Genomic DNA, 12,731 nt, shown 5'->3' with positions numbered 1-12,731 from the left:
CTACTGAGTATATAACACGCACATACAGTAGCAAAGGTGTCTACCCTGAGCTCAACCCCCAGCACCATGCAAGCAATTAATTTTATTAATAGTAATTAATTGTATCATGCTGTTTTTTATAAATAGTTTCCCATTATTTCTTGACAGAACTCATAACACTGATATCTTTATTCATATCATACTTCCAAACTGCTAATCAAATACTCTAATAAAACAGAAACTTGGAGATAAAGTAACTAAATCAAAACTTAAGTTATATTCCAGGAGATTTGTTTTGTTGTTGCTCCACGACTTCCAATGGGTAGGGCCTTGGTTTGGAGAGTGGGGGTCCACGTTCAGCTGACCGGAGTATACCATAGAGTGTTCTGGCCAGCTCAGAGGCCATAGATGGGTACACAGAGGAATAAGAAGAGGCCAAAGGAGATGTGCAGCCCTTTCAAATGGGGAAGTGTAGAGAACAGAGCTTGCTGATTGCTTTTCTTCATTGCTCTGGGACTCTAGCAGGGTTTACAGTAATATCTGACTCACAACCATTTTTTTATTAAAACAATAATAAAAGAGCCTACTTTTTCTTTATTTATTTATTAGAGTTGGACATTCAAATCCCTCTGCAGTGTGTTCTTAGCATAATGCCTGTTAACTTCTAGAAGCCAAGCTGTGCTCAGTAGGCCTGGCTAATCACTCTTCCTTGAAAGTCCACTCTGCTGGACTACCAGGGAAAAGGAGGGACAAGGGGACTCCAGCTGGGCCCCTAACACTGACCTCAAGCCCCATCCTTTCCAGAAAATCAGTACATAAGGAACAGATTTCCTGATCTAAGCTTTCACAGGTCTCACTGTCAAGTCATGTGACACAAATCAAAGCCAACAGTATAAGAGGTTTCTGGCTATGTGCATGTGACTTATGATTTCCAAAAGGTCTCTGGGGCAGAGGTGTAGGACAGTAACTGAGCTGAATGCCCCTTCTCAGAGAGTGGGGAGCAAGGGAAGGCTGGCCCTTATGGGGACTGTGCTTTCATGGGAGTGAGCGCTCTGTGTGGGGGCTGGTCAAGATCCCCAGTCATCTCTTCTCCTCTACACATTAGTCACAGGTGCTACAACAGGAAAAAGTGACAATTACCCTTCAAAGTATGTTATGGAGTGAAACCCAAATGTCTCACACAGGATACCAAATGTCTGCAGTACATGATAAAGTTCACATCAGTGATGCAGTGTTAATTTCCCATGGACCAGACATGTTAGGTGGTCTAATTCATATCAAGGCTTTCCCAGGCACAGGGAGTTAGGGCCACTTGAGATGCTTGTGTCCTTCCACAGACAAGGAAGAGACCTGGGTGGGATGCTTGAGCACAAAGGTCTGGAGTCAGAAAAGTCAGCTTGATCAATGTTTTGGCATCTTGCATGCAAATTGTGAAAATGAAGACTCACTGAGGGGAATCCATACAACGGAGGCCACAGACTCAAAGTAAGCAATGAGAAGAGCCAGCTCCACTCAGCATAATCAGAACACTTGAGAAATGATTTACTATCATTGTCATCAAGAGAAGGAAGTCACCTCCAACCCCTAGCAACTCTTCTCTGTACCCCTACTCCAGTCTGGAATGCCTGCTGTGGCCAGAAGGACCGTAAACCTAGGCTGATACAGGACCTAAAATCCAGGCGAGCTGTAGTAAATCTTGCCCTACGCCCCCACCTAGGGACCTGGGATTCTTTCCCAAGAACTGCTGATCACAGCACTTTGGAGAGGCAGCTCACATAGGCGACTTCCTTTATTAGGTAGAAATTCTCAGAAACACAGTGAGCTAGAGAGTGAAATCAAACCAGCATTTCCCAGAGCAGCTGAAGAAGCAGCTCAAGCAACAACACCCCAAGTCCTGAACCCAGGGAAAAAGGAATAACTTTCATCACCACTGACAGCGACCAGCTGTTCTAGCAAACAGGAAAAGCAGGGTGAAGAGCGGACTTTAAAGAGGACACCAAAGGTCGAAGGGCTTAGCAGGGCTATAAACACTTACAGGGAAGGGAACACACATCTTCTCTCCCAGGCAATTATGAACACGCTGAAATTCTGAACACAGCCAAAAGCCCCACCTCTTTTTGTCCCCTCAATTCATCCCTCTGGGCTCTTATCACCACAAGGCACATTGTTCTCAGAGGGTCTTTTCTTTTAGCTACACATCTAGTTCCACACTTCAAGCTTCTTCATACAGCTATTTGAAAAACAGAAAGGCAGTGGGTAGCGAACTCATTAAAAAAGAAAATAGAACTGTGAACATAACAGCTCCTTCCTATTTTTTTTAATCTCTTTCCTATTTTTTTTTAAAATCTGACTTTTAATAGATACTTGTTGCAACTGTACAATATTTATGTTCTGTAAACTCACTCAGGGGAGAACGGCACATTGTTGAGTATTCTGGAACATTAAATCAGGTAAGAGAAGGAAATATGTGCTTTGAAGAGAAGTTTCCAAGTATTTTCTGAGCTACATCTTCAGGGTAACAAGATAATGAGGTTTTGTTTTTGTTTTTAAGTGAAGAACAAAAGCCCAAATGTTAGCATTCATAGCTTAGATTCTGTAGAAACACTCCACTGGATGGCCGTCACTATAAGAAACTGTAAGCCCAAGAGCTACATCAGATTATACAAATCAATATTCCTCACATTTCTTACTATTTTGAGAGGGAAATAGTACTCTTACTGATTAACACTGTATCTAGAATTTAAATCCATAAACATTAAAATTTGCTAGCAAGTGTTAAAGCAGGGAAAATAATGCTAAAAATGCAGAGAGAATTCTGAAAGATCTTTATGGAAACATTCTTTCTGACAACTAAACTTTTAAATTCAAAATAATTTCATTTACGAGTGGTGAAAGCTATGAGTTTTCTGTACTAAGGAGAAGCGGGCCATGTCCCGCCGCCCGGCTAGCTCAGTTCTATTTCTAAGGTAATGGATTAGTGTAAGTGTAGAGATGGCCGACAGGAGTGCTCACAGGGCTACATGCTGCATCATGCTGTCTTAAAAGCAGGGTGCAAGTGGGGACACATTGTTTCTGGAGACTCTGGGAGAGAACCTGCCTTCCACAGCTTGGAGAGGGCACCTGGCTTCTGCTCTCCTCTCCAGTCTGCAAAGTCATACCAGACAAAGCGGTTGCACTCTCAAGCCTCCAGCGCTCTCTGGCCTACCTTCCTTCTTACTCACAAAGACTACCACCCAGGTAATCTTGGATAATCTATGTTAAGGGCACTTGATTAGCCATCTGCTTTTGCCTACCAACCATCTCCTCCTTTACTAGAGACACGGGTTCCAGGGATTCAGAAGCAGGTAATTTAGAGGGGAGAGGTGTGAGGGGGGGCACTAATCCACCTGCCACTGGCACTATTTCAAGGTTAAGTTTATGACTCAGTAAGTCACTATCCTGAGAGAGATGTCTCCTTAGTGAAATAAAATATGCTGCCACAACTTGTGGAATATACGCTACCTGCTAATCCTGGTAGGCAAAAAAAAAAAAAAAAAAAAAGACAACACAGGGGCAGAGACAGGTGAAAGGGCCGGGGTTGAGAGGAGACTGCTGTATGTAAAGCTGGAGGGTTGAGAGGAGACTGCTGTACGTAAAGCTGAAGGAGAGGTAACAGCAAAATTTGAACTGTAGCTTTGGCTATGCCTGAATTTGATTATCTTATTGATCTGGATTGTTTGTTGGTGGTGGTGGTGGTAGTGGTGGAGTGTGTGTGTGCATGTGTGTGTGTTTACCTACGAGAACTGGATTCCTACCACTTATATTCAAAAAGGCAGGTCTGCTATATGAATTTTCCATGAAATGAAGACTAGGGAATTCCAACAAATAGTGCGGAGAAAAATGAAAAAAAATTGAGTCAGGTAAGGTCTAAAGTCCACACAGATTCATCATGCTGAATTTGTGGCAGCCATTTTTGTAAACAAGAGAATGACATTTCACCACCAACTCTGTCACTGGGATTATAGTTAGTCATCAAACTCAGGCGCAGCTACTTGGGATATTAAGATGGATCAATTCCACGTGAGATTGGAGATTCTTTGGGCTAAGAGCTCCCCACGCTCTGTTATCCATTTTAAAGACATAGTCTTGAATTTTATTTTGCCTCTGCTCTTCCTCTAGTCTATGCATTTTTCCAAAGTAATTGTATTCATACAATTACAAAACCACACTTATATAACTGTTCATATTTATTGAGTATTTGCAATAACAAAAATGATAAACACCTTTTTTTTTCAGACTCTTAAACGTTTTAAAGTATTCTAATTCTTAAACAAAGCCAAAATTTATTTCTAACTACGTTTTTTAAAGCCAGTTTACTCCAAACTTTCAGGGAGTTTATTCCATACTTTTTTTCCCCCAAAAGCCATTTGTCAAAATTTATGATGTGCATCTGCTTGGAACCCAACCTCTGGGGATTTCTCTTTAAGGAGTCACTTGAAATGCAGGTAATGACCTATATAAAACACCAGATGGCAAATTTCAATACTATGGGAAAGCAGATACCATAAGCAAAATAATTATCAAGTTATGTACAATTAGCAGGATGGAATTCAGTGTCTTTGGCAAGAAGTTTTGTATGGATATGGAAAACTAAAACAAATATGTCAAACCAGTTTTTCTTCATACAAAAACATATTATCACATGAGTAATTCCAACCAGACTATATACCAGCTATGCTTTGTGTATACATGTTGATAATTACTTATCCAAAATGTGGTGTCTATTCTTTCAGACATTGGAGCATCTACACACACTTTACCAGCTGAGCACCCCAACCCAAAAGTTTAAAGTCTAAAAGATTGCAATTAAAAAAACAGTGGGTGAAAATGGCTAGCCTGCCAGTTCTTTGGGCTTTATCAGAGTTCCAGAGACCACAGAAACAGTAAAGATAACCACAGTGCACACATGTAACATATCTATAATCAGCATAGGAGAATCACAGCTTGCCGGGACGGGCACCGATGAAAGTCAGGAATAAAAGTTAATCTGTATTCCGTAGCAGGATTGCTAAGGAGAGGCTCCACTGCTAACAGCAATCCTTTCGCAGAAAGAATGAACTCCGTAGAAGTCATCCGTGTAGACAGTCCAAGTGATATAACCAGATTCTTCATCCCGAAACCACTCATAATTTTACCAGGCCATTTGGAACTATCCCTAATGGATTTCCAAGGCGGTCTGAGTTGGCCTCTCACAAGCAAGGAATGTTTGAAGTTCGTCATCCTGAGGCAGGGGTGACCTTGAGGGTTTTCTTAACGTTTCTAGGCACTACCACATGATTTGAGACGGCAACCGGGGAACAGCAAAAGCATGGGCAAAAACATTTTCAGCTCAATGGCAACCGCAATCATCAATTACAAGGGAGAGCAGGCAAATGGGGGCGAACATCCCAAGCAGACTGTAGGCAAAGTATGCAAAATGAATGGGCCAAGGGTCTTGTGCTTTGTGGTATAAAAGTAGTCACAAGATGCCTTGCTAACACTGAACAATTAACTGATAGCCATTGTCATATTCTCTGTTTCCATGGGGACTAAACCTGAAGAAAGGCACAGGACAAAAGCATTTAAGAAAATCCAGAACATAGATCTTGATGTAATAATGTCCTGCCTGCTACAGATAGTCACTGAGCAATGAGCTTCTGTGGATGCCCAGGTACCACTGTGCTGTATGTACTAAGACAAAGCCATCTTCAAACCAGCGTCTTGGCTTTCATGCAGTAAGAAGTGAAAGTGTTTCTTTACCCCAAGTCAATCATCGGGTAACTGACTCACACTAAAACTATGCATAGATATAGAGATAAATATATAGATCTAGATACATCCCAATGATGACAAAGCATTTCTTAGAAAACTAGATGTCTGGGTGGACGAAGATAAGGTCCTTTCTAAAGAATGAAATGCAATGGATATTTCAAACTGAAGACTAGAAATAGAACAGAAAAAAAAAATAAACATGCCCCAGCTCCAAGTTTCATGCAGTATCATGAGCCTTCCTCAAATGATGCCCAGAGAATAGCAAAGTGATGGTTTCAAAACAAAGAGACTGAGGATTCTTTTTCAGATTTTCCAGTCTCTGAAATTGTTTCCTAAGCCTCGTGTGTCACGGAGTAAGCCTCCTAACCCAATTAAGGCAGTCAGCCAGATGCCCACAATGACTCCCTTGCATCCCACTAAGAACATGTGCTGACTCAGACAAGAAAGAACTCCCCAACAGGCGGCAGAAACATGCCAATGGGCTAATGAAACACGCTTGACCATACATACATGAATATACTTCAACATGCATAGGTTGGGAAGAGGGATAGATAGTCTTTCACTATTTGACAAAGAGACCCAGACAAGACCAGAGTTGAAAATCTATTTCCCTATTTTCCCTAGAAAGAACCATACTTCCCCACATACCAAGAATGTATTTTTCCCATTGGCTAAGAGAGCAGCCACATCCCCTATAAGACTACACAGGTGAGGAATCTAATGTATTCTACCCTGCTATTCCCTCCACTATAAGCCACCTTCTCTCTACCTAAATAAAATCCTTTCCCTACTCTAGTAGGTTAAGACATGTCATACCGATTTTAATCGCCATTGTAGGCCAAATACTATAGAATAATATGATGTAATTTCTTTCATAAAAAGCAGAACAACTGGACAAAATTAGTCTAACCCTGTTAGCAATCAGGAGTATGGTTACCTTTAATGAGGAATCAGCACCAGGAAGGTGGGGAGAGAGTCACAAGGGTGCTAGTAACATTCTGCTTATAGACCCATGCACACAAGTACACACTATATCAGCAGCAGCAAGCTGTGCACTGAATGCACACCCTGTGAGCATAAGAAACTAATTCCTTTCAAATTTGTCTCCTCCACAGTTTGTGGTTTATTGCTAAATTATGTTTTCCTGAAACATACTCAGAAGCCATTCAGAGCTATGGAATTTCTGTAGCCAATTTGTTATACTATAGATATAAATAATAAATGCACCAATAATTTTCAAAGACTGGTTTAGTCTTTCCTAATGTATCATCAATCAAACAGTACTCCCAGGCTGTTGCATAGAACCACCTTTCCAATGAGTGGCTCCTAAAAGAGAGAGTTAAATGCACAGAAGTGCATCTTCCTGAATCTGTAAGTCTCTTTTCGAATGGAGACAGTAAAGAATCTTACTGCGGCTAAAATTTTCTGAAATAGAGCACTTTTAAAACCCCAGAGTCAAATCATTGACTATAAATGATGGTTGTATTTCATTAGTACAAGACTCAGGGGTCGAAATCTTTCACGCTGTTGTTTTCGTTTTCATTACACTTGAGTATGGTAAATAAAATGACAATGGCAAAGAGGAATCCCATAGAACAGGAGTACGGAGACAAGCGCTACAAATCTCCAGGAATATAACCTACGAGCACCAAGAGTACCCGTGCCAGGCTGCTGACTCATCACCTTCAAGCTAAACTTAGGCACACCTGCACTGTTTTCTTTCCTGCAGAAAGGACTCCGAAAGTAATTGATACCAACAAAGGGTCTGGACCGAAGCCAATCCCAGGCCTCTTGCATGAGAACATCCTGATTCTATCTGAAAACGACGTCAGAGCAACACATTTCATTATGTGAATAAAATGTGCTGGAAAAATGGGTGATCTTAAAGCACCTGTTCAATTACGTCCTGAAATACTGCAGTAGCCAATGAAATGAGCAAAGTCATTAAAACTAAGACTCTTCTTTTTCCTACTTGGGGGTTTGAGTTTTTTATGCTGTTTTGTTTCTGTTTTGTCTTTTTCCTTTAACAAGATAGACAGGGTGGCCGAGCGCAATCAATAGCCACAAAACGGATGCCTCTCAGGCGGTTTGCAGTGCGTTCTCAGCTGCCCTTCTCCCTTCTGTTCTGCTCTTAAACTCTAAGGCTGGAGAAGAGACTCAGAACACTAAGTAAGATTGCCATACATGCTTGCTGCATGTATAAATGATTCACAGGTCCACGGTGTCACAAAATCTGAGGAGAAACTACGCAACTTTGAATTTTGATCCTTCTCAAAACAGCACTAACAACTGACTCCCTCACACATCGAGCCACAGCATGAAGATACGGCAACACCAATCTACACCAATCTACACCAACCCTCAACAGCTGCGCTTCTAGCCAGGCTTTCCCCTTCTCTAAGCTGGATGTATTAAATGCATTGGTTTTGTTTGTTTTTTTACTGTAACTGGAGGCTTTTCTCCTGCCCGCCAGTTCCCAAATAATCACTCTGAGGATTAAGATTAATTACAAACTGTTTGGATTATTAACTCAGGCTGATTATTAACTACTTCTTACAACTTAAATTAATCCATTTCTATTATTCTAAATTTTACCACGAGGCTCATGGCTTGTTACCTCACATCTTGCTTCCCCTGTGGCTGCTGGTATCTCCCTGACTCTGCCGTTTTTCTCCCTGTATCTCTGTTTGGATTTCCTGCCTAACGCTATTCTGCCTGGCTGTTGGTCAAATCAGCTTCGTTATTAACCAATGGTAATAAAACATATTCATAGCATACAGAGAGCCATGCCCCATCATTTGACTTACAATATTTCCCATTCATAATGGGCCTACGAAGCGTAGTCTCATCCTAAGTCAGAGGACATTGGTACACAGCTCTGGGCCTGGATCTTGGCTTCACCCATTAGTGAACAAGTACAGTCCCCCCCCCCCCCCCGGGCACTGCAGAAGCAGCTGCAGCAAAGGGTCCTGTCTCTATAAGAGACACACCAACCCCATCCTGAGACTGCGAGAATCAGGCAAGTACATCAAGCAATTAACACAACACCTGGCATTCGATAAGTCGTCAGTAACTTGTACCCAAGTTTGCCACAATATGGATAACTTTTCTCTTAAAAAAAAATGACTTATGACTTTCCAGCTTGATGTGGTAGCAGATACCTCTAATCCCAGCACTTGGATCAGAAGTTCAAGGACATTCTTGCCTACCTAGTAGGTTCCACACTAACCCTGAGCTGTGTGAAACCCCGTCTCAACAGATAGATCTCATACTGCCACTTTAAAAACAAAAAATCCCCAGTGAATGCTCTGCCAAAACTAAGATTATCTTTTGAAGCAATTTGAATAAAATGTTATCTAGATGGTTTGGTGGTTTGAACAAGAATGCCCCCTGTAGGCTCATACACCCGAATGCAGTGTTTGGGAAGGATTAGAAGGGCTCTGTTGGGCAAAGTATGTCACTAGGGGTAGGCTTTGGTTTCAAACGACTCAGGCCATTTCCAGTTAGTCTCTTCCTCCCTTGTGGTTGTGTCTCAGGATGTGAGCTCTCCACTACTGCTCCAGCATCATGGCTGCCTGCCTCTTGCCATGACTATGTCACCTGGCTAGGATAACACTGCACTCTACCTTCTGAAGCTCAAAGCCCCCAAATAAACTCTTTTCTAAGTTGCCTTAGTCATGGTGTCTCTTCACAGCAACAGAGAAGTAATTAAAACAGTGGTTAAGAGCACTCAGTGCTCTTTCAGAGCACCTTAGTTCAATTTACAGTACCCACGTGGTGGCTAACAACCATCCGGAACTCCAGTTCCAGGGGATCTGATGCCCTCTTCTGGCATCCTTGGGCACTGCACACATGTGAACAGACATATAGGCAGGCAAACATCCTCCAAACACGTAGAATAACTTTTAATATGTGTTTTACAGGATGTTGATTGTAGCCTGACTTTCCAAACGTGAGCATCCAAATAGTATTATGAACAACTTCAGGAAATGACCATTAGTTTTGGAGTAACCTGTTACAAACCACATATTCTGAACTTTACAGTCTCCTCACCCGTAACATTGGAGTAACTAACAGACCCCACAGCACCAACTATTACTCAAGTATTACCTAACTTAAAGATAATTATCTTACGAAATATAAATTGGAATAAAAGAAGTCACCCAAGTGTGCAGACAAAGCAGGCAAACTTAAGGGAAAAATGTGAACTCTCTCTTCATCATCTCCCCTTTCTTCCTGGCATTCCTACAACTGTCTTCAGTTACAAGCAAATTTGTTTTTCCCTATGTTACACAAGGTGATGGTCTGACTTTATGCATCTCTTATGTTCCAGCCCCACTATAACCCTCCCAGTGCATACCAGCGGCTCCCCACCAAATCAGTAATAAATTAATGCTTGAGAAGTAGAGCTTCTGCTAGGGAGGATATTGACACCACTATAATTTAGCCTGGGGAAAATAGGACCCTCCCACGGAAAGCGGAAGAGTAGAAACGATTCCAGACTACGAATTATTTTAACCACTAATTAGGAAACTTTCCGAAACAATTCTTTGCTTAGCTTACTTTTGTTCCCCTGCTCTCAGCTAAGGTAAGGGTGACATCTGAGAAAGAGGCTTACCTATTTGCACCATTTCTTCAGTCCCAGCCTAGAGGGGGGAGGGTAAGAAAAAAAGAAACAGTTACTGGGTTTCATCTTATCGCCCTGTGCCGTTTCCACCATCAGTGCTTTTCCTAGGCTGGTTAATCAGGAGACCAAGAGACTGCAATTGTTGCCTGAAGGCTGAATAAAACCTTACTTAGTTCCTAGAAGGTTCCCGTGACAAGAGCCTGAGCCAACTCAATGACTATTTGAGAAAGGGACTTGTTGACTGGCTTCAATTTTAGTATCTGTGAAGCCAATAAAATAAATAGTGACCCCCAATGACCTCTTCGGAAAACTCCAATACTAGGTCACCAGACCAGAGAGGCTAGAAAACCTCACAGAGGAATCGTGCACTGAGAGTCCCACCGGTTCAGCGCTGATTTGATTTACTACAAAAGGCTCGCCAGCCTGAGCCCCCTTCAAAGACTCTTCAGAGAGCATCAGCTTCACCTTGAGTCTCCACGGGGTGGGGGCAGGGCCGAAAGGCACCAGAGCTGCACTCAATTTAGCTTTAAAAAGAGGAGGAGTTGTGCGGAGGGGGGAGGGGAAGAGGCGGCAGACGCCTCCAGCTTCGGCTGCCCTGGGGAAAAGGAGAGGGCAGGAAACGTCCCAGGCCCTCCCCAACTGTCAAACTGCAGCCCGGCCGCGGTCCTCCCAGGACACGTGTCTGCTGGGTAGCTCCGGGTCCTGCCTGGGGACTTCTTGAAACCCCTTGTCCCTGGCTACCCGCAGGAACTGGGAGTCAGGAGGAGGGAGATCCTCTGGGCTTCGGAATCCGCGGTCCACGACCTGAACTTCGCCAGAGCGCCCGGAGCGCCCTGCAAAAGGGGACAGCCTGATGGCCCCACTAGGATGCGATCTGGCTGCAGTCTAACATTTGGACTGCTCCTGGTCGCCGCCGGCTAGGGAAGCCCCAGGTGTGATAAGCCTTAGCTCCCGGAGGAGGGTTGTCCCAACCTCCCGTGCAATGCGCCCCCAAAACCTCCAAGCCCCGCGCGCAGCGCCGGACCCTCCATGGGCCGCCTCGGAACGCAGAAGATGCCCCAGAAGGGTGGCAAGGGGAGGGGAGGGAGTGAAGGAGACCGAGGGCAGGAACTCTGTCGGGAAAAGGTTGGGTTTGAATTTTTATTATTATTTTCCACTTACTTGTCCATCAGCTGACGTCCTAACCTCTACCAGAGAGGCTGCTATCAACCAAAGTGACAGGAACACCATCACGAGTCGAGTGCACTTCACAACTACTGGGCGAAGCAGCTATCCCAGCGCAAACCACCCCAAAATAAGTTTCCTTTAAAACGCGCAAAGAAAATGGAAGAAGGGGAAGGGGGGTTGTAGAGCTTTAAAAAAAAATGATTTTGGGCTTTGCTCAATGAAAAGGCAACGTGAGCTGTGCGCCTGGCCCCGTGCCCTGTCGGTCCTTTCCACTTCACCTTCTCACCCGGTCCTCCCAAGTCGACTGTGCGGGAGCCAGAAGGTACTGCGAGCCGGGCAGAAGCTGACCCAAGCGGGGGAAGGGACCGGGGCGTCCCACTCTCTGCCCCGGGGCTGCTTTGGAGAGGCTCTCGGAGCACCGTGGGCCGCCGAGGCTAAGCACGGAGACGGCTCGGGTTCCGGGAGCGCAGCAGCCAGGGAAAAGTGGGAACCGGAGCCCAGCGAGCGGGAGAAAGAGGCAGCGCAAGCCCTGGAGCCTCCGCCGCACACGCAGTGGGGGCGGGAGGACGAGGGGGAGGAGGCGGCCGCCTAGGAGGAGGGAGGAGTGGGCCGCTCGCCCGCTCCGGTTGCTCGCGGCCCGGGCCGTCTGCTCTCTGCCCGCGACCCGCCGGGCGCTAATAAGGCGGCCGAGTCACACCCCCCCCCACTGCTCCCCCAGGCGGCCCCTCCCGCCGCGCGCCCACGTCATCGGGCCCGTGCCCCCCGGCGCAGGGTCAGGGCTCGCACCGGCCGGGGGCTGCGAAAGCGCCGCCTGGACCCCGCATCCCCCAGGTCTCGGTGATGGGACGAGGGCGGGGAGGGTCCAGGCGCGCCTCCCATCCCGACGGGCGGAGGGAGGGGGAGGATCCGGGGACCAGACCTGGGCCGGAGGAAATCACCTCCTCCAGCCTCCCCTATTTCCCCCTCCTCTCCCCCACCCCCAAGCAGGGGAAAGTCTCCCGACAGAAGCCCTAGGACGTGGGGGATTTTCTCCTCCAGACACTCATCCCCCTCCTACGCTTGGATGGACGTGGGGGGCGGGGGCACTCTCTCCGCAACGCTCTTGTTTATGCTTTATTCGTTTATATTAGTTTTCAAAGATACCGCGTTCCCTTTCTTGACTCAGCCG

At 45.1% G+C, this 12,731-nt stretch overlaps 1 protein-coding gene across 1 annotated transcript in view; it reads right to left on the bottom strand.

Annotated features, from left to right (window-relative positions):
* The window catches only part of Adamts3 (ADAM metallopeptidase with thrombospondin type 1 motif 3), a 209,979-nt gene extending 197,777 nt beyond the window's left edge, over nucleotides 1-12,202 (bottom strand). Inside the window, exons 1-2 of the mRNA XM_048425084.3 lie at nucleotides 11,558-12,202; nucleotides 10,388-10,415 (exon numbers count right to left, since the gene is read on the bottom strand). Of these exons, the coding sequence (XP_048281041.3) occupies nucleotides 10,388-10,415; nucleotides 11,558-11,626 (97 nt within the window). The 5' untranslated portion in view covers nucleotides 11,627-12,202. The remainder of the gene's footprint in view (nucleotides 1-10,387; nucleotides 10,416-11,557) is intronic.
* Between the last annotated feature and the right edge of the window lie 529 nt (nucleotides 12,203-12,731).

The sequence above is a fragment of the Myodes glareolus genome, chromosome 8 (genome assembly GCF_982192425.1).
Source record: "Myodes glareolus chromosome 8, mMyoGla1.1, whole genome shotgun sequence".
In the NCBI taxonomy this organism is placed as follows: domain Eukaryota; kingdom Metazoa; phylum Chordata; class Mammalia; order Rodentia; family Cricetidae; genus Myodes; species Myodes glareolus.
This window is presented reverse-complemented; position numbering and strand designations above follow the sequence as displayed.